Source organism: Pangasianodon hypophthalmus, chromosome 24 (assembly GCF_027358585.1).
Source record: "Pangasianodon hypophthalmus isolate fPanHyp1 chromosome 24, fPanHyp1.pri, whole genome shotgun sequence".
Taxonomy (NCBI): Eukaryota; Metazoa; Chordata; class Actinopteri; order Siluriformes; family Pangasiidae; genus Pangasianodon; species Pangasianodon hypophthalmus.
Window position 1 is genome coordinate 13,589,390 of NC_069733.1, and position 23,204 is coordinate 13,612,593.

The window sequence follows — 23,204 nt, forward strand, 5'->3', positions numbered from 1 at the left end:
ACTATTTAACCTGCTTTGTCCAAGGGTAAACAAAATGGGGCATTAGCACTCCCACTAGGTAAAGTCATTGTTAGAAAACTAACAATACCTTGGAAACACTTGGGAAAAGCTTTTCTTGTGTTTTCATGTCATGCAGTAGTGTAAAGCCGTAATCTGAAGCAAGCACACAGCTAGTCCATATCAGTGTAAAAATGCACTGCATGCTCGTGTGAATGTGCTTGAGTGAAGTGGAGGGTGACCTGGATTTTCCAGCTACTCACACGACGCATCAGTTCTGCACTGGTGTCCCATTTAGGATCCTGTATGTGCTAGTTGTTCTCAGAGATACGAGAGGCACACACAGTTTTATTCCACGATAGCTACCAGACTGGGATGGTTTGGGCTAACGTGTGATTCTTTGAAAACGTGAGCTGTCTAGCCCCGTAGAATGTTTCAGTGCACTTGGACCAGGTCTTCTTTTGCTCTACTTCTTGCGACTTATTTAGAAGTCCTTGACGGACTATAACCACAATTTGAATTGAGAGGAACGGGTCGAGTTGTGGCATCTTTCTCACCCAAGGCATGTTTGTGTCTTGTTTCAGACAGTTTTTGGTGTCAGGTTAATATTAACCAAGCTTTATTAGCTCGCATTAGCTGGATGACATTCAGCAAAGTCAGTTTTGTTAATGATGTATTTTCCTGAGCTTTAATCTGTCTGGAGCACTTCACTTTTCATACAACCATAATGCTTTCTGAACATATAGGTGGCAACAAATAAAAAAAAAAAAAACAGTGATTCTACTAAAGCACATAACTCAGCATTTCTTACCTCCTACTAAAAAAACAAAAAATGGCCTTAGACTTGGAAGTCCTACTTGGAAAGTCGGGAAAGATCTCCTCGCCCCCATTTTCAGCACATGACGTCATATCAACACGGCTGCTCACAGCATCAACAGTAAACATTGTTACTTGAATGTACTGTGGTTGTAAATGATGTAAGTACGACTTTCGACAGCATTATTCTGTAGCTGGCGTGGTTTGGGTCCGCTTATAGGGAAGAGTCACAGCAAATCAATACAGAGGTCTTCAGACTGATCACCTTTATCCTATGATGAAACATTTCTACCCTGAGAGGGAGTGGTCTCTTCCATAGGCATCCGTAGGCAACAAGGTCTCACTGAATGGTTTAATGAGTGTGAAAAAGAAGTAAATTTTAAATAAGTCACCAGATCTCAACCCAGCTGAACATCTGTGGGAGATTTTGGGCTGATGTTTTAGACAGCACTCAACATCATCATCATCTAACCACCAGCTGAGGAAATATCTTTTATAAAAACGGTGTTCATCCCTTCATTACAGTTCCCTAGACTTGTAAAATTTATGCTATGGTGCCCTGAAGCATTTCAGACAGTTCGTGGTGGCCTGACACCTTGCTAAGTCACTATGTTGGTTTTTCCTTTAATTTGCCACGTCTGTGTGCAAGCCTTGTTTGGTTAGAGACACGCACAAAAAGATGGTTTAGTGCTGCTTTTCATGCAGCAGCCATGGCATTTCTTTGTATCTTCACCCTGTGATTACATTACTTATGCTCTTTATTCTCTCCCTTCATCCGCTCTGGGATTTATCTCTTTCTATTCTCTGTCCTTCTGTTTCATTTTTGTTCTTTCTTCCCTGCCCTTTCATTCTACCTTTCATCCCTCCTTTCTCCTCCTCCCTTCTCTCTCGCTCTTCTCATGTCTTATTTACCTTGCTGTGTTAATACCAGAGCTTCTCTGAGGAACTTTAACCCTCACCCTGCCCTCCTGCTTTCACTGTGTCTCAGTCCAGGCTAGAGAAATTGCCATAGGTTTTCATTATAATTCTGGATGCAGATGTGTTCCTTTATATTTGTCCAAAATAAGGACACTTAGATGACAGCTGTGCTTTTGAATTGGAGTGCAAATGTGCTCTTCTTCGAGAGCACCACTTATGCACCATCAGTTTTATCATGTATTACTATTTTAGAGCTTCAACAAGTTTGTGTGCATCAGAAATATAAAATTGTGCCTCACTTAAAACACACATGTGAATACAGAGCAGATTAAATTGTCTCAGCTCTCTCTTATGCTGCGTGACCAAAATGCAGGCTGTTGTTATGCTGACTGTAGGAAGCACTGGTGATCTGGGCTCTGAGCGCTAGCCCCATGTAACTCCGCTGCGTTCAGCTGGACCTCTGACACCCTTGCTCAGCTCGAACGTCATCCAGTTTCGTCATCCAGTGTCGTCACTCTGCAGGGAGGGAGCTGAAGTGCCTGCGGTCAATTCCAAAGCAGAGCTGGCTGGCTCCGGGGGGAAAAAAAATGGGATTAATTTATATGTAGGCGACGTACACACACATATATATACACACACACACACACACACACACGTAGTACTCACACACATCATGAGCAGTAGGTAGAGGTCGGCTGGAGGTGAACAAGTGGAAGAGCTGTAATGATTTCTATATGCATGACCACTGCAGCACAATGAAGACTAATGACTTAGTGTTTCTCTTCATCATTTACATTCTCTCTGTGTGTGCGTGATGATAATGAGACTAAAGCGTTAATCATCTCAGCTCTTAGATCAGTATTTACTGGTTGCTAACAAATAAACCAGCGGAGGATGAAATCGTCAGTGTGACATCATGTAGCCTTAAATGAGAGGACTAAAGACAGCTGGGTGGCGTCTTGTGACCTTTTCCTTCTTGCAGTGTTAATACATTCATTCTCCTTCAGACACAAAACCCTGTCACTGTGCTGTCTTCCCTCAGTCATCCTCTCACACTGCTCTCAGGCTTTATAAAAGCCTATGAATATTATTATCACTGTGATTACTGTGGCTGTTTTGTACGCCCTATAAAACAGCAACAGAAAATGCACACAATATGCAGTATCTCAAAATTAATGTATTACTAACAGGGTTTTGGCTGTGTTGATACACGGTTTTATGCCTTAATCTCAGTTTTATACTACTGTGTCTGTCTTGCTGATGTGTTAACACATTCATCTTCTCTGCAGATCATCAGAAGCTTGAACGAGAGGCTCGAATCTGTCGACTGCTCAAGCATCCAAATATCGGTGAGAAAGAAATATACATAATAATGGCTTTGTGTTGCTTTCCAAGAAATAAATCAAATTAGTACAAATGTAGAGATAATGAAAGAATTAAAGAAAATCCATTCTAAAGGGATATTAAAGGTTTTAATCTGCTGTTAAAACTACTTAAATTAATTAAAAATTAAGTAATGTCTGCTAGCAGTCAGCTATTTCTGTCACAACTCTGACATTTTAGCTGATGATTGTCATTAAAAATTATGATGAACAATTTTATTGCCCATTATGCCACAATTATACCTGTATATCCTGTCCGAATTGACATGTTGTTAATGATCCTCTTATATTCTCTGGAAAAAAAATGGTTTTGTACATTTCTTCATTATAGAAACACTCCAGGAAGCACTCACTCTTTTCTATAGTCTCCTTCTGAAACCTAATATTGTCCAAGTTTAGAACGATAAAATGTAGACAACATTGAAAACAGCATGATGGAGAGGGGAACACAAGTTCCTAGCACATGTACAGTGTCCATACATGGTGTGGTTATGTGACCTACTAATGGTAAAGAGCAACTTGCATGGCCGCAAGCTTTACAAACCTTCCCGCTTATAATAAACATCAAAAACTGTATTAAAATGAGATGTATGTAGAAAACATGGAATGTTTAGTGTGACAAGCATGCGTTCATTGTGAAGACACTTCCGTATACAGAGGTTGCTTATCTGAATAGATGTGAATCTTAAAATAATCATTACAGACCTCCTTTGGTAACAGGACAATAACAGGAAATCTAATTCCATCTGACTAGCACTTAATACTAGTGTAATATACACGTTATACACATTTCATGAAGAAGGACCATTTATTGACATTGTCAACCAAGATGTACTTAAATGTTTATATATTTAATAGCGAAGACTTGACATAAATTCCTTTAACAAGCAAAAACTATATAAATAAGCATTGCACTGTGGCAAAGACAGGCTATAAATAATATAACCACAACAAGTCCTACTCCTTGGACTTTTGACCTTTTATCCCCCGCCCCCATCAGTTCAAGTGTTCATGAACAGGTGATTATTTAATAATTGGCACTGTCGTACTCTGAGTAAGCATAAACGTATAATCCCTGAATGTGTTTATTAATATCCAACAGGGTAGGCATTTTAAAGCTTAGCTAATGTAATAAAACATCATTCTAAGGTTATAGTTGCATGAAATGTGCTATGTCTCTTCTCTGCTGTTGCAGTTCGTCTTCATGACAGCATATCAGAGGAAAGCTTCCACTACCTGCTGTTTGACCTGTAAGTATGTTTGTATGTATTTCTCGTTAGTAAGACTCTTAAACCCCTAATCACTCACTATCTGATACAAATCCATGTTAGGTCAAGAGAGATGAACATTGTTCACACATCTTCTTATGCAGAGATTTTGAAGTATGTCTGATGCTTGTTACACTCTTTTTGGACATGGAAAGATGAGCTTTTTGAACAATCATTGGGGCTTTTCCAACTGCGAGTCCACCATATGGAGCGTGACATAGTGTACTAGAAAATATATCTCAGGTTTATCTACTATTAAGTGTCACTTTAGCTAGTGTCTAGCAGCCTGAGACCTATAATAATGATGAGATAATTTCGCTAATATCTTAGAGACCTGTGATTCATATTTGAATATTTCCATGCAGTAGAGCTCGCTGGTTCCTTTGTTCCAGGCTTTTGTTCACTTTTTGCCACCTCGGAAAAAGCCTGACCTCTTTTCCTAAAGGGTAACTCACGAGGAGGTATACTGTAGCACCGTGGGCGGGGTAGGTTAGGGGGCAGGTTTGTCAGCTGCGGTTGCTTTTTGCCTGACAGGGAAAGTTCTTTAGAAATTACAAACTGCTCCTTTAATTTTATTGACATAATTTCCTGATTCACTGATCGTAAAGATAGTTGATCGTTGACTGATCGTTACTTAGCATTTTTTGGAAGGAGTCTCCAGTGTCAGCACTTTGTAACAGTCAGAGGTAAAGCTGTGACCTTAGGTTTTCCACCACAGGAAAATCTTTGCAGTTTCTCAGTAATATGACAAGCTGTGTTTATATTACACTAGTTTTTAGTTGATAAGACGGAACTAACTTGTTTCATGGATGTTCCACAATATTAAATGTAACTGTAAATGGATAACATGGCATGATAATAAAGAAAAAATTGTTAGCACTGGCAAATTGCTGTGGTATAAGAGGAATAAAACACTTTCTGGTATTTTTGGAATATAATCAACTTTGGGGTGGACGGTTCAACTCAGCCCTCATAGCACCACTTTATCATTGATTAATTTTTTTGTATAACAGTGCAAACAGTTGCTTGACTAATAGATAACAGCCTTCTGAAGTTTGATTTATATCTTTGTGCTGTCCTTGAAGAAGCTTATGGAACTTTCCATGCTTTGTGTTTACTCATATTGTACCAGCTTGGCCTATTTTTTCTATTGATCCATGAAGCATGATTTCACCATTTTGTAACATCTTACATGATGTGGAAGATGCAGAGTGCGCTAGAACGTGTTGTTGAAGACGATGAGACTCCCTTAGAATTGTCATAGCGGGTTCTGTTTCCATGGAAATGATGCTGAGCTGTTGCGTGGGAGCGTGGTGTGTGTGTGAGTGTGTGTGTGTGCGTGTGTATGGATGCAGGAAGCATGTGTGAGTGAGTGTGGCGATAACCAACACTCTTTTTGCTCTGCAGGGTGACAGGGGGAGAGCTGTTTGAAGACATTGTTGCCAGAGAGTACTATAGCGAGGCTGATGCCAGGTACGCAAAGCTGCCCTGTGCTTCTCTCGCTCTTTCTCTCTCTCTGTCTCTCCTCAGCTCCTGCTGTTGTGATGCCTCTCTTCCTCTGTCTCTCTCTTTCCTATTGTTTTCCCCTTGTTTTCTCTCCTCCATTGTTCACCATGTCGGTCTCCACCCCTGGTTGCACTCATTCTACTACTTTACACACATTTGGGCGTGCGCCTACATAATCTTCCCACATAATTTAAAACACAAAGTCTACAACACGCACACATAGGTATACATAATGAGCACATGCCCTGAATGGAGTTAGAATGAATGGTTACTGTGACTTGGCCCCAATCTAGTTAAGGATACTCATCATCATGTTGACCTGTAGATGTTCATGCCCGCTTTATATGTACTGTAGAGACAGTGGCAGAATCATGGACTGAACCTCGTATTGTTCATTTATGTAGTGCCTTTCATTTCTCACTCTCTACCTTTCTTACTCTCTACCTTCTCTTCATTAAGCTCTCTCTTTTTTCTCACTTGCTCGATTTCCACCAACACTGTGTCAGCACTTGCTCAGGAACCAGAGAACCTTTTTTAGAACTGTGTTTTCACCATATTAAAAGCCGAACCAGTGTGTAATCAGATGGAGGAGCTTAAAAATATTAATTCTGTTTTTAAGATTTACCTCTTGCGTGGACAGATTACTAGCCCATATGCCCTATGTAGTCCACACTACTTTTTCTGAATTGCAGTACAACACACAGGACACGAGCAAACTGTCTGCAGAATGACTTTTACTAGTCGGATTAATTAGCATGAATGGATGAGAAGCGTTCTTTTCAGAATCAGGAACTTGCAGGTTTGTGGAAACACTGTTGATATTCCGGGTAAATAAAGTTTTGCCATAGAGCTCTCCTGCTTGCTATATACAGTCACCTAACAGTTAAACATATCGAGAGAATGTAAAGACACTATCTGTACTCAGCCAAAATGCTGGCCAAAGACTTGCTGACTTTTTATCAAGGTCACAAACACAATGAAAAAACTTTATAAGGAGATGATAAGGACTATGGCTACCCAGGTGTCCACTGTGTGAGTGTTCATACTTGTCTGTCATACTTGGTACTTTGTCAACCCAAATCTGGCTTTTGGGTCTCTTAAGCAGCGCAACAGAAAAGCGTTTGAGAGATTGTGAGTTCAAATCCCGACAATTCCACAGCCACCCCTCTGCCGGGAGCCAAGGCAACAAAATTGGTGATGGTCTTGGAGTTAGTGTTCACCCTCCCTGGTTGGAAGCTGTAATGTGGGAGGGATGACATTACTTCCTCTCTTCTGTCAATCACAGTGACACCAGTCAGTCATGGGCCTTTGTGAGCTCATGTATGTGGAAGAGGGTGGATAGCGCTTTCTTCCAAGTGTGTTATGCTGCCCTGTGATGTAGAGGTTGGCCGGCTTCATGTGTCTTGGAGTTAGTGTTCACCCTCCCTGGTTAGTCCCTATAATGTGAAAGGGGAGAGTTAGCTAGTCAGTGGGAATTGGCAAAACCAAATTGTGAAGAAAATGGGGGAAATTTGGCTTTTTTTTGTGGTGGAAACTGATCGAGATTAGGCACTGGCTCTGAAACCAGCACTGGCACTGTGTCAATGGAAAAGGGCTCACTTTCATTCTTTCTCCCATTTCATTTACCGTACATATACGCGCACACACTCACACACACACACACACACACACACCACATATGTACTACATAACAGCCCTTTCCACTACACGAGTAAGCGTGTCTGCACTTTTGACGACCTTCACATTACTGTGTGTGTGCGTGTGTGTGGCTGGTTTGTTATGGAATAGCTGCTGCAGGTTGCACATACAGGTGGTTGGAAAGTCTGGAATAACATAATCACATAGTGTTCTCCGTGCCTTATGATAACGCTAGTCATGCAGCAGTGTACCACTGATCACGTAACCTGACAATTTATGTGTTTAGGGCACATGCACACACGCAGAAATGTTTGAATCAAACATCCCTCTCTGCATGACAGGTGGAAACAACCATTACACTCAGATTCAGTTTGAATACAGTGAGAAAATGAGTCAGCGCTGATTTCCTATGCATGCTATGTGTTATGGGGAGGAAGCAGCATATTTTGGCATGCAAGACACAAGAGCAGAGCCAGAGGACAGAGCCGAAGTGTAGCAGGAGTACAACGTATTCTGGATATACAAAAGGATTGTTCACACTTTCCATTGCTATATCTCTGTTGATAAATTTTCATCTTTTAGGGGTGTGTTTTAGGGTCCTTAAAGAGACAGTGGACTAAAGGAAACTAAAAGTATCAAATTTTGATTTGGCAAATGACCATACGGTAAGAAAGCACTCTAAATAAGGGGAAGGTGTCTGTATTTTTAAATAGTAATAAAAATTTGAGTAGTAAATTATGTGTTTAAGTATTATTAAATAATAATTACAAGATTGCTGTTGCATTGGGATTCAGAATACACCATAGTAAAGTCAGACAACACAGTAGTCTGAGAGTCCTCTGGAGCATGCTCACACCATTAAGACCTGCCATTACAAATTACTCTGCAACCTAAAACCACACAAATGCAAGTATTAAAGTGATCTTCTGTGTTACATACACTAATAACAAGTATCTGTTGTCTTTAGTGGTCAATATATTTTGTATTTGCATTGACAGATTAAGTTAGCTGCTCAAGTATCCATTTTCTGAAGGTAATTTTGAGGTGAATAAACATCTATATATTGTGTTGCTTAGTGTGGAAGTAGTGTACATCAGTTGTACACTATGGGTAATAATATAGTGCACTTTCCAGGGAATCCTGAGAGTGCAGGCAACACTACAAAATGGCTACACTCCAAACAATGAGTTATATGGTGAATAAACCACAAATTGTTAATAGATTATTGTGAAATACCCAATATGTCAATTTAAGACAAATAGGCATAGGGTACCCCTCCCAGCCTATCGTGGCATATCTGTGTCACTGCCAGTCTCACAGTAAATGTGTAAATGATTCAGTGCTGCAAAACAAATTTTTCCTCAATGCTTCAGCAAACTGAGATTCTTCTTGTCACAGGTCATGCAGCGGTGTGTCTCAGTGGTTGAGCTTAGAAAGGGTCTAAAGTTTGAATGTGGGATGTGATGCCGCGTGCCAGCTGTGGCGTGTTTAATGTGCCACTCAGTGTACTTTATACCACTGAGCACACTGTGCATTCACACATGGCAGCTGACTGAAAGAGTACATCTGTGTCCCTGTCCTTTCTGCAGATTTAAAAAAAAAAAAAAAAAAAAAAACGCTTAAGGGTACATATTTCAAGCGCGCGTGTGGCAAGACGCAGTGTGTGATGAGTGTTGAGGGGCGGGTGAGAGAGAGCGAGAGAGTGAGAACTAGACAGATAAGTTTTGCAGTAGTAATCATGAGTGAGTAAATCTCCCACTAAGTGAGTCATGTGAAAAGACTGTACATATCCCCGGGGACATGTACATGTCCCTGGGGAAAGTCAAACATGCATGGACTTGTAAATGTGTCAAATTGTTTGAGGTCAAAACGTGACAGCTATGCAACCTAATTGCTAGCGAACTGTTTAAATAGCTCAAAACCGAACCAGACACTGAATCCCAAACACTACATAGGTCATAGAAGCCACAGAAGTGGACATACTAAATGCTATGCCCTTAATGAGGAGCCATTTGGAATCCGGTTTTCGGTTTGGTTAAATCTAGCTGCTGAACGTTATTCGTCCACATGGCAAAAATAACATTGCACCGTGCAATCTATTTATAGAAACAGCTCGCTCATGAAATTCAGAAATGTTTGACGCAGTATCTTCTCTTACACGATGAATAAAGTCTTATTAAAGTCACTCAGTGAAGCACCCGGCACAAGCGTTGAGGCTGGCAGTGTCTGTGGGTCCTCTCACTTTCCCTCGAGCCTGTGTCGGATCAGTGAGGAGAGACGGCAGGGTCATGGAGCAGTCACATCCCCGAACAGCATGAGTCTTAGCCATGGTGCTGTAGTTATGACCTAAACTAACCTGATAAAACTAGAGGGCATTACAGATACTTATGATATGAATAAAGAAAAATATTCTACAAATGGCTAACATTATCTAACACTATTATATCATTAACACTTAATCAAGCTAATAAAACAGACATATTTTATTACAGATATATTGAACACTGAAATAAACTACCGCTATATAAATGAGGTGATAAAACACAGGTAAGAAAAGCCTTAGAGTAGCAGTGTTAGCTTCAAACAGTCCATAAAAAGAGTTTGGAATAACTGTATTTATGGGTATTTATTTGGGGGCGTTGGTGGTCCAAAGGTCACCACCCACTGATACATAATAATCATGAATTGGGGCGGAGCTACAGGTTTAGCCAAACTGAAATTTCAACTTGTAGAAGAAGCACCATGATTTAACTGTTAAAAAGTAAGTAATTTGGCCTGAAATGCCCATCCTTATATACTAAAATGTTAGTCTCTCTCTCTCTCTCTCCCTCTCTCTCTCCTTTTTATGTGACTCTTTGTCTCTACTCTCCACTCTTTCACATTAACTCTCTCATCCTCTTGTCCTCAGAGAGAGCGAGAGAAACTAGGTCTCCAATTAACTATCGTAATTAGGGCTTCATCTGTCCATTTCAGTTGGTCTTGTCCTGTCTTTATCCGTTCCCCACTCTCTTTCTCTCTTCTCTCTCCTCGCTCTCTCTCTGTCTTCTAACTGTGTCACTCATGCCTGTTTCTCTCATATGTAACTCCTCTTGTCAGGTGCGTGATGATCATACTCTTTTCACTTGATATGATTTGAAGGGTATATATCTGAGTGCTCAGTATGTGTCTCTAAAGTATAAAACCAAAACCTAATGTCTGTTTTAATTTGACATCAGATCAACAGAGGTGGCTGTACTTTTATTCGAGTGTATGTGCCCAATATGGACGAGAATAGCTTATTGCCGTTATACTGTTACACATTGCAGGATGCCATTCGCAATACAGCGAAACAATCTGGTGATGCCATGAAGTCACTGTTAACTTAAAATAATTAATTTGACAAAAAAAAAAAAAAAAATCAAAAACTGCTCAGAGACAGTAGATAAAGTTGTATTTTATAATAAAATATTGTAAGGCCATTATTGTGATAACAATTAGCAATATATTGCACAGCCTTATTAGGATATGTATTGTCAAGTTGGAGTTAAATGTGTGTGTGTGTGTGTGTGTGTGTGTGTGTGTGTGTGTGTGTGTGCGCTGTAGTCATACTGCTCCAGAAATTAGTCACACACATTAGATATGTAAGCCTTTTCCCCGTACTCTTATTCCCCTACACACACACACACACACACACACACTCTATATTTAAATCAACTCATCTCTCTCTTACTCCTCATTTCTTTCTGCATCACTCTCTCCTCTGTGTCACCTTCCCTTCTCTCTCTCGCTCTCTCTCTCTCTCTCTCTCGCTCTCTCTCTCTCTCTCTCTCTCTCTGTTGAAAGCATGTCAGGCTGGATGCTGTTGCCAGTTGTGTCTCATCATGTTGAAAATGTTTTGTCTCTTCACCACCTCCACGTTCACTCGTTCTTTTTTCCTCTTCCACTCTTTCACTTCCTCCTTCACTGTCCTTCTCATCCTCTTTCCTCTCTGTCCTATCCTCCATCCCTGTGCTTTCCATTTCATTCCATTCCACTTCTTATTTATTTCATCACTGTTCACCAAATTATTTTCTCTCACCTCTCCTCTCACCCTCCCTTCATCTCTTCTCATCTTCTATCCCCACCTCTACTCCCTCATTTCCTTTTTCTTTTTTTCTCCCCCTTTTTGTCTTCACAGTCACTGCATCCATCAGATTCTAGACAGTGTCAATCACATTCACCAACATGACATAGTGCACAGGGACCTGAAGGTCAGTATGTAGCCCACTCACATCCTGCTCTGCCCATGTGTCTGTCATTGCCTGCACCTATCTGTCTGTCTGTCTGTCTGTCTGTCTGTCTGTCTGTCTGTGTCTGTGGGTTTTGCCTGTCTGTGTGTCAGTGGCATCATGAGCTTCTGTTCTTGCATTGCCTGCTCCCCAACCCCTTCCTGCTATTCTTATTCTGTACATCAGCTCAGCTCTTCTTCGCTAGAGTGTAGTCTAGAATTATAGCCAGTATCTTTTTGCTTTAGGATGCTTATTTTCCCCAATAATTACTGTGTGGCTTTGGTTTGATTTGTATATTTGTTTGAAGTCTGGTGACATGCCTGTTGCTTTTTACATAATAGTGTAATAGCTGATTTTCATGCTATGTATGGAAGTAAAAAATATCAAAATCCTTCATACATACAAGCACAAGTATCTTCTGATATGGTTATACACATTCCTCAAATAAATTAAAAAAAGAACAAATATTAATTTGGAGAAGAAGTAATTTATTCTGCACATATCTCAGATCATCTGGGACTTTTAAGCATTTGGTATTACAATTGTGATTGTAAATACGTTTCACAAATAAATGCAAGGAAATTTGTATCTGTAGCATAAACACGTTTCTGAAGATTTAAAAAGATATATACGCTCATCAGCTACTTTATTAGGAACAGCTGTTGACGTGCTTATTCATGCAATTATCCAGTCAGCCAATCATGTGGCAGGAGCGCAATGCATAAAATCATGCAGATACAGCTCACGAACGTCAGTTAATGTTCACATCAAACATCAGAATGGAGGAAAATGTGATCTCAGTCACTTGCTGCTGCCAGTATTTTACTTGAGTATTTCACAAACTGCTGATCTCCTGGGATTTTCACACACAACACTCCCTAGAGTTTACGCAGAATGGTGTGGAAAAACAAAAAACATCCAGTGAGTGGCAGTTCTGCATGTGGAAACACCCCGTTGATGAGAATGGTCAAAGGAGACTGGCCAGACTGTTTTTAGCTGACAAGAAGGCTATGGTAACTCAAATAAGCACTCTTTACAACCGTGGTGAGCAGAAAAGCATCTCAAAACATGTTGAACCTTAAGGCTGGTGGGTTATAACGGCATAAGACCGCATCAGGTTCCACTCCTCGGCCAAAAACAGGAATCTGGTACTACAGTGGGTACATGTTCGCCCAAACTGGACAGCTAAAAATTGGAAAAAAAACATCACCTGGTCTTTTTTCCAATCCTCAACTTTCCAGTTTCAGTGAGCTCACATAGTTTGATGTGAACATTAACTAAAGCTCTTGACCCAAATGATATTATACATTGTGCTGCTGCCACATGATTGGCTGAAAGGCTAGTTGCATGAATGAGCAGGTGTACAGGTGTTTTTAATAAAGTGATTGGTGAGTGTATGTCATTTCTAAAGAAACTCGCAGTTGGTCTTTATATGGTGGATGGCAGACGCTCTGTCTCCCTCGCTATCTGTTAAATAATGTTACACATACAAAAGGGAGGCTTGTAGGCACATTTTAGTCTCTCTGTCATGTTTGTCATTATAGTCAGATTTTTTTATATATTTAAGCAGCCATATAGTTATATGTAATTTCCCGCTATGTCCGTTACACACGTTTTTTTGACACATGCCTAGTCAGTAGTGATAGTTCTTCCAGGCATGTGTAGTTTTGTGGTCGGTAATTGTTTTCTATTTATAATACATATATATATATATATATATATATATATATATATATATATATATATATATATATATATATATATATATATATGTCCCTGAGTGCCTGTGTGTGAAGGTATTTATAAATTCGGTCCTGAGTCGAGCGCTGCAGAGGCATGGGCCACCGCTCTAAAAGCTTTACTGAATACTGCCGAGGTTACAACTTGACACAGTAACATTTGCGACAGCACCCTAAAGACCTTTCTCCCAGCAGGCCACACTGCTCAACAGCTGACAGTGGGGGAGGTGAAGAGCGATATACACACTCGCACTCAAACTCCCATATTCATGTGTTCACACTTTAGCATCTTCACATAAGGACGTGCATGAAGCACGCTCTCATTTCAAATATCTACATACGGTACATTTATTCATATCCATTAACACACACACAGTACATTTATTCATATCCATTAACACACACACACACACACTATACTATATGTCCACAAGCTCGCATAGCACACTCACATATCAGCTTACATGGAAAACAGACCAGTCAAACTTTTCTTGAAATGCTGGAACACACTTCATCTCTCTGTTGCTCACACACACACGCACGCATGCACGGTATGATATGACCTGTGCAGAATTTATTCATTGGAAGAGACAGTGCTGTGATTTATTTCCCTGCTCTTTACTGCCATGCCGCTCACAGTAAATCAGAGCACGTACACACACAATAATATCTGCCACACTTGCGCACACTGTCACACACGCACGCGGTGCTATCGACTCGTACACTTACTCCGTGTGTATCTGTTCACATTTTCCACGTCTGAGTTTCAGTCCGTTTGAAGTGTGTTCATAATCTTTGCGTTGCATTTCAGATATAAACAGCTGTGTTTCTTAACTCATGTCCTCCTTTTGCAGTTGAAATCGGCTAAATTATGTCATAACAGCCATTAGAATTAGTCTAGCCCACACCTCCTTTCGTCCTCCCCCCTCCAAAAAGTCTATAATCTGCATCTCTCGGCACTATAGCACCCTCTACACCGGCACATGACGACATGCCGCGGTCTCTTAGCAACCTCCCCTCATGCATGCGATGCGTTGCTGCCGCCTCACATTGCGCATGTACTCAGCCTCCCACACGTGCGCACACACTCCTAAGTGCTCACAATCACACACGCAGTCATGCAAAGGAACATCACATGATTGTGTTTCCAGTATGTTGATTGATATATCTATCTGGTCCAGCATAGATATATGTTGGCCTGTGCATAGTTTGTATCCATCTCCCTCTGTTTGCGTCTGTCTCCTGAAAAGACCCCGTCTTCTTATGTAACTGTCTGTCTGAATTTTTCACAAGGGAAGACGAGAGACCTTTTTTTTTCCTTTTTATTCCGGATAGTGAAGCCATGGTTCTGTTGCTCTGTCCTTAAATAGGTCCTGCCTAATACGATTTCTGTCCTGAACTGTAGAACAGACGAACATGCAGTGATTGATAGAGCATAGATTAGAAGAAAAGAGGCAGAATTCTCCACAGGCACACAGCCTTGCCTTTCATTTTTGGCTAATGCTATATCACTAAACATATCATTTTTGTCAAGTTAGTGGGATTTATGGTAATATTAGTCTCCCTGATGCTTTGAATGTGTATCAGAGGTGAAACAGATGCCTAAAACAGCACAATACACAGTATAAGCCTATATTCCATCAAATGGATAAATCTCAGAATCAAAATAATACCTTAAGTTATCCTGAGGTTATCTTTTAAACGTATGTTCATGATTAAATGCACCATGCCAAAATAAAAGGGCATTATGTTAAACAATTACCAAACTTTAATCCAAATTGACCAAAATCCCTGTTGAACAAAATGAGAGCCAAAAGTCGTGATTGCAGTTACAATATAAGGAATTATGCAGACCTACCTGTCAGTACCAGGTAAAAGTAATGGTTGCCTATAGGCTATTCAACCCCTATAAACACCAGCTAATACGTATATGGGATAATAAGAAAATGCTTTAAGAAATACACTATATGACCAAAAGTATGTGGACACTTGACCATCACACCTATATGTGGGCCTTCCTCAAACTGTTGCCACAGAGTAGGAACCACACAATTGTCTAGAGGTCCATGAAGACATGGTTTGCCAAGGTTGGAGTGGAAGAACTTGAGTGTCTGACCTCAACCCTACTGAGCACCTTTGGGATGAACTGGAACGCCGACTGCACCCCAGGCCTCCTGGCTCATCATCAGCACCTGAGCTCACTAATGCTCTTCTGGCTGAATGGACACACATCCCCACAGCCGTGCTCCAAAATCTAGTGGAAAGCCTTCCCAGAAGAGTGGTGATTATTATAACAGCAAAAGGGAACTAAATCTGGAATGGGATGTTCAGAAAGAACATATAGGTGTGATGGTCAGTTGCATAATTGAACTGTAATTAGCTTGTAGAGTGATGGTACACTATATGCACAGTACCAACCCCAGCAACAAGGAATGGTACAGTTTAATACCCTTCTTCTGAGTGGAAATTGAGCTGTGTAGGTGAAATTAGGCCACTGACTTGACAAAAAAGTACAATTAATGTTTACGTACAAATAATGTTTTTGATAAAGGCCCACTGGATGATGCGGTTGGCTTACTGGCTTACATGTCATATCTGACTGGTGTTACCCATTGGGACAAATATAACTTAAGTTAACATGGCTTGCTGCACTAGTAGACCATTTCTGCACAGCATTAACAGAATCAGAGTTGAATTGCTTCTTCAGTGTTTGGAAGGCAAGAGCTTTGTGTCTGCAGAGATTCCCCCCCTTCCACACCCCCTTTTCTCCCCCCTGTACCAAATACCCTGGCCTGTGCACGGGACTGTAGCGCTGCTCAGACTAACATGCGCCCCCTGGTGTTTGCATGCAGTCATTGCATCCAGCAGATCCTGGAGGCGGTGCTTCACTGCCATCAAATGGGCGTGGTGCACCGAGACCTGAAGGTGAGTGACAGGTGTCATGTTGTCGTCTGCTGAGTAATGTGTGAACAAGTGTGTATATGTGTGTGTCTGCGAATGGGGAGTGTGCTATTGGAAGTGGAAAAGCAGCTACCACTGTGTGGGCTGTGTAGCTGCTTTTGGAGATGGTAATAATTGATAAATATGGGCTATGAAATCACACAGTGATAGCAATGCGGTGTGTATCAGTGCTGATTTATTGGCTGGCCAGGAGACTATCACCTCATGTGCAGCGGAGCAATTGAAAGGATAGAAAAGGTGGTCGAAAGTTCTGCCATCTTCTAGGCTATCGATATCAACCTGAGATGTTACTGAGAACTATTTTTCCTACTCTGATAAAATATGAAATTTCAAGTCTATATTAATCCATTACCTGCTTGGTGTAGCTTCCTTTAGCTTCCATATTTTAGCCTAGTTAATTACGCTTCCAGGCAAACAAAGCACAACGGTGCATTCATTCGTCATTGGGCTAGCTAATGAATTTACGATATGCCCACCTCTGCATGTGACTTTACAATAATAAGATCAGATATACTTTCCTTTAGTAACATGAAAATTTTATTCACCCTTCAAAAGCCACAAAGTCTCTATTCATTCTAAGGGAAGTGCAATTTCTCATCAAGCCCAGACAGGAAGTAGTGCTGAGAGAGAGAGAGCCAGTGTAGACAGCAGAGTCACAGGCCAATCTTCACACATAGGTTTCAGTGTACCTTTGTGGCCTCTGGCCCTTGCTGCCATTCACTGTGCATCATTTTAACCTACTTAACCAACTTTCTTCCTGCATTGCATTTCTTCCATGCAGCTGCAGTCACACAAGAGGCAAAATGACTAATAGTATGGTGTTAATGATTCTGAGCTTTTATCAGATTAAAGTTACGAGACAGAAATTTCTTTGTTCGTGAGCGATACACAGTAAAGTAATTAGATGTGCAGATATGGTTGCACATTTTGAACACAGCCTTGAACAGCGTTTCCTGTGAAAGAGCAATGTTTGCACTAATGAGTCTTATTGGCTGTGTTATCTTTAAATGTGTGTGTGTGTGGGTATAATAAATACAGTATGTGTCCTAAAAGTGTTATTGCATGTAAGTAGTTTTCCAAGTCACAATTTCTAGCACACACTCACTGTAATCATATTATGTCATATTATGTTTTGTATTGAATGGGCCTTAAATTAGATGAGCTGAAGATGGTGAGTGTGAATCATTAATGTATAATTAATATTGCTGACACTTTTCAGTTAAAAAGAAGATTGTTGAGTTGTGATGTTTTCTGCACTGATACAGATGCAGTGCAATGCATTTAAGATTTAATTCCTTTTTTTTTTTATCCCTAATGTCTGTATTGAATAAATACCACACCACTACCGATATTTTAAAAGGTTTCTATAAACTGTCGTAAGTGAGAGGTAACACTGGACACGGTCCCAGTTTTTTTAGTTTTCACTCTTGTGGAAAAGGTAACCACAAGAGGTTAACCACATATTTGAAAGTGTTAAACACACACACGGCTGGAGTGTGATGCGTCATTGTTTAGTTTGCCAGTCAGGTCCCTTGAGTGCAGGGCCACTCCGGTTTCACGCTATCGATGTCCGCTTAAATTGGAGTGCCCTTTTGAATAGAGGCCTGTGACTCCTACTCTTGGTAGTGGGAATGCAGCAAGAGCAGCCTCCACAGGAATAAGAGATCTGTTTCATTCCAGCACACACACACACACACACACACACACACACACACATACACACACACAGAGTTATGCTGAGCTGCAGCAGGATGTGTTACTCACACAATAAATCTTTCTGAACTAATCTCAGTCAAAGTGATCAAAACCCACTCAAGGCAGCTCAGCAGGTTGGGAGTCTTTTAGTGAGTTCATGTGTGTGGGAGTCATTGTTTCTGTGTGCGAGTCTCTGTACATATAGCTGAGAAAGGAAATTGCAGTGTTGTGCAGTTTAGAGATGAGTGTGGGGAGGCAGATTTTCTTCCCGATTTGCATGCTCCCTAAGGACACGGTGCAGTTCAGAATTCCTCCTACAATCCAGCCTTGAGACTTGGATGAGTTATCCGTGTTCTGGCACTCAGCAGTGCTGGCAAGGTTAACCTCTCAGAAATAATGCTGCACTTCAGATATATGATATGACCGCTCTGTGGTCAATTAAATCCAAGTAACAGTTTGGATGAAAATGAAGTGGCTGAAGTTTGCTTCTCTAGTATTGTATTGGTGCTCACTTGCAAGGAACATACAGTGTGAAGTTTAGGATTGTGCAAACATCAGGTCTTCTTACACATCAGTTGGCCCAAATATATCTTTAGTGCATAAAATAGCAGAAAACAAATATACAGCTTAAACTGGAATCATATAATCAGCACACGCAGAGGAAAGCGCTGTCTGCCTTCTTCCACGTACATGAGCTCACAAATGTCCATGACAAGCTAGTGTTGCTGTGATTGACAGCGGAGAGAGTATGCCCCTCCCACCCATAGAGCATGGCTAATTTTGCTCCTGTTGCTCCAGGCCATGGATTGCTGTGACATTGTCGGGATTCATACTTGCAATCTCATGGCGACAAGGCTGAATCCCTTCTAATGTATTTTCTTTTTCTTTTGGGCCATGCCTCTTAGTCTGATGCTGGTGAGAAGTGGAACGAAAATATGTGCTAAAGAAGAAAAAAGTTTCAGCTTCAAGATGGTGCTATGACTCTTTGAAATCTGAAACATCTTTTTTTCCCATTTTTAAAGATATGTCCAAAGCCACATTATAAAGTTTGTTTGAGATAACTGCACAGCGCAGTGTGGTTTAAGACAAGTGATGATTTAGACAATTAGGCAGCTACACGCTTCCCTTATTTGTTAGCAAGTTCAAATAAGGTAAGGTCTCATAGATCTAGTGTGAAAATACAGAAGCAAACTTCAGACACTAAAACATTTCTTGGCAGCATTTCACAGAAATCCTCGATTTTTCCGGCTATATTGAGTGGTGCAGATGCCCGTATATGTACGAGAAGGTAGAAAGAGTGATGAAGGTAGATCAGAGAAACCCAAACCCCTGCAATGCAGGAAAGCACCATGTTTAAACTGCAGTGGTGTCTTTGCTAAAAAGTGTGCGTGTGTGTGTGTGTGCGCGCGCGCAGATATTGGAGGCTGTTATATAATAACCTGTGTGTATGTGTGTGTGCACGTGTTATGTGCAGTGTATCATGGAGTCCTATGGGGGACGGCACGTTATTAGTATCCGTCAGTGACGGAGAGTAACGAGGATAGCTAATCTGGGTCACACACACAGCCGCACTTGCACACTCACACTTCCAATATCAGCAGAGGCAAATAATGACTTCACTCCTGCACTCCAGTTAGTTCAGAAGTTCTATGTACATTTCTGTGTAATTTACTAACTTCTTATCACCTTGCATTAAAACACTGGGTAAGAACAAAGCATGGTTTTAACTGTCAAGTGCATCCATGTGTCTTTTTCTAGCAAATGAAATTGGGGATGGTGTGAAATCTTACATCAATTGATTGTGTGTGTGTGTATGTGTGTGTATGTGTGTGTGTTGCCATGTTGCTTTCCACAGTTTGTGTGCAGATGTTTGTCTGCATGTATAGTGTAACTGCCAGTCTGTGTTCAGTATTTCTGTGTGTGTGTGTTTGTGTGTGTGTTTGTGTGTGTGTGTGTGGCTGTGTGTTTTTGCGAATGTAGTAAAATCTCTCTTTGCTCTATCCAGCCAGAGAACCTGCTCCTGGCCAGTAAGTGTAAGAACGCTGCCGTGAAGCTGGCTGACTTTGGTCTGGCCATCGAGGTGCAGGGAGACCAGCAGGCATGGTTTGGTATGCTACTGCACCTTGGTGTTGTCTCACCTTTTTAATTCCCATTTATTTACTTCTGACCAACTTAATGCAGCTCTTCTATTTTGTGCCTATTAGTTATAAATCTCTTTCAAGTGAGCTTGGCCTAAATTACGTACAGAAGAGAGATATAAAAAACTTTGACCCAGATTCCAGAGCAGATAAAGCATGACTATTACCAGACTTTATTGTTGCTTACAAAATGTGGTTAAAATATGCTTTGTGTTTATTAGGAATTTTTGACAAAAAAGCATGGTTAGTAAATTTTGAAGTTGAAATGCACATAGTAGTAGTCATTAAAATTCTTTTTTGTGACTCAAAGTTAAAATGTTCATAACACAATTATTAAAATAACAAGTAATAACTTATACAGTAGTTCTAACATTTTACTACTGTTTCTTATCAGAACTTTAACGGAGCAGTAAGTAATATCTGTGAGGCATATTGTAATTTCAGTAAAAACATTGAAGTGCTTTTCCCTCACCTGTCTGATTCCACTGAAGCACCTTTGTATTGTATTGTAAGGCATATTTGAAATTCGATTATTATTATTATATCTCTAGAAACACTTACATACTGCACACGTATATGATCATGATGATGTTTCTGATTTGAACGCCACTTTAGGCATTATAGTTGACTGTAGGCTTCATCATACTGTAGTTTGTGAAGTTGAAGGTGATTTACCTGGATCCATGCATTATGAATACAGTTTTTCTGTTTTTTTTTGTGTGTTGGTTAATAATGCTAGTATGTGTGTTTGATGTGCAGGATTTGCAGGGACACCAGGGTATCTGTCCCCTGAGGTTTTGAGGAAGGAGGCATATGGAAAACCTGTGGACATCTGGGCCTGTGGTAAACACATACACACACACACACACACACACACACACATGCATGCATGCATTTGAAGGACCTGCACAGCCACACAAATGTCAAGAGTCTATGTGTGTATGTGTCAGGTGTGATCCTCTACATTCTGCTGGTTGGTTATCCTCCGTTCTGGGATGAGGACCAGCATAAACTCTACCAGCAGATTAAAGCTGGAGCTTATGATGTAAGTCACACTCTGTTCCATCTCCATCTTCTCTCCATCTTTTCTTCACTTTCTTCTCTCTCGCACTTTTTAAATTCTATCCTGGTTAGCAATGGATCACTCACTAACCCAGGCCACCTTTTATCTTATAATACTAGGTTTGTAAAAATGTTAACAGTTAGGCCTGGGCGGTATGACGATATAATATCAGTATCATGATAAATTGTCACAATACACTTTTCTGAGATATCATGATATCATTTTATAAATGCAGAATGTCTGGAACCAGCTGATTTGATGTTAACATTTTGTACTAATTTTTAAAATTGTCCAAATTTTTTGTGTTAATTTTTTTTGTTAATTTTTTATTTTATGTATATTATAAATAAAAATGTTATGTTTTAGATATAAAAGAGAAACCTAAATATATTTTTGTAGACGTTAAATAATGTGTTAACGAACAATTTTTAAAAGCAGGACTATTGTACCACTGGCAAATTTTTTGCAAACCTATATGTTGTGATACACATAATGTAGAAATGCCTTTGAGAATTGTAAAATGATATTTTTGCCATATTGCCCACCTCAGTAACAAATAAGTTAGGGATATGTTAAATATTATGGAAACAATATTACACACCAACATAAAAATATTCCCTAATTGGAGATCCTCCTAATGGCAGATGTGTATGTGCACAGGAAGATAATCCGATCAAATATAACACATGCGAAATACACGTTTAAAATATGTTTCGGTAGTCTAAAACAGATGAAAAAATTAGAAGACAATGCCTGAATAAAGTCACAAGAATATACGGTAATGTATTTTTATGTTTCTTGCGATATCTGCTTTATTAGTTTTTTAATTCATCTAAATTTAGTAAAATAGCAGTCTTAAATAGTTGCACCAGTTACAGTCCTGTCATATGCTTTGAAAAATAGACGTTGACGCTGATTGCAGGTTACTGTGATTCATCAGTAAGGGTGTGTGTGAGTATGTTTGACGTTCTTAGTTGTTTTGGCTAGTTTCCATCTCCAGAGTGGGACACAGTCACTCCTGAAGCCAAAAACCTAATCAACCAGATGTTGACCATCAATCCAGCCAAGCGAATCACAGCACAGGAGGCTCTTAAACACCCATGGGTCTGCGTAAGTACACACACCATGCACAGGTGATACACTATATGTATATACATTCATCTACAGTAGGTAAACACGTTATGCACAGTCATGTAAATAGCATCACTTAGTTCTCTTTGCTTGTCTCCTTAGCAACGCTCTACAGTGGCCTCCATGATGCACAGACAAGAGACAGTGGAGTGCCTGAAGAAGTTCAACGCCAGGAGGAAACTAAAGGTGTGACACACACTCAAGATGGCTGTTTAAAAGAAATTAAATGGATTACCCAAGGGATTTTCTGTTTACTGATATTTTACTGGAATTGAGAAATAAAAATCCTCGGCTTGTTTTTACAATTCAGTTGAATCCCAAATGGCTTCCTATTCACTATACATACTCACTACATAGGGTATAACATAAAGGTTTTTATGCCCAGCAGAGCACCATTTGAGATTCAGCCACAGATAAACAGTGACTGTACCTATTGAAAATTGTTCTACTTGCATGTAGTATCACTTTTTGAACGCATACAGGTACTTTATTCATTTATTTACACTTAATTAGAAAAAATCTGATTTAATTAACTTTATTTGGTGAAAATATATAGAGTATGTGAAACATGTTAGACTTAAAAGTACTTAAATGTTGACTTAAAAGTGTACCCATTCTCAAATATGATATTATCAGATAGTAATCAACAGTGAAATTCATTTTAACAGTGCTACTCTGAACCTAATGGCACCTGAAGCTGGATAG

The 23,204-nt window shown here is 40.1% G+C and overlaps 1 protein-coding gene across 21 annotated transcripts in view; it reads left to right on the top strand.

Annotated features, from left to right (window-relative positions):
• Positions 1-23,204, top strand: part of camk2b1 (calcium/calmodulin-dependent protein kinase (CaM kinase) II beta 1) — a 59,891-nt gene that overhangs the window by 4,833 nt on the left and 31,854 nt on the right. For 19 of the 21 annotated variants that reach the window (XM_053229047.1, XM_053229061.1, XM_053229044.1 and 16 more), the window contains exons 1-8: positions 4,315-4,363; positions 5,789-5,854; positions 16,364-16,436; positions 20,173-20,275; positions 21,065-21,148; positions 21,256-21,350; positions 22,356-22,478; positions 22,602-22,685. In XM_053229047.1, coding sequence (XP_053085022.1) covers positions 16,410-16,436; positions 20,173-20,275; positions 21,065-21,148; positions 21,256-21,350; positions 22,356-22,478; positions 22,602-22,685 — 516 coding nt within the window. In that variant the 5' untranslated portion in view covers positions 4,315-4,363; positions 5,789-5,854; positions 16,364-16,409. Of the gene's footprint in view, positions 1-3,020; positions 3,081-4,308; positions 4,364-5,788; positions 5,855-16,363; positions 16,437-20,172; positions 20,276-21,064; positions 21,149-21,255; positions 21,351-22,355; positions 22,479-22,601; positions 22,686-23,204 lie in introns of those variants that run through there. The other 2 variants (XM_053229060.1, XM_053229062.1) reach the window with 1 other exon arrangement.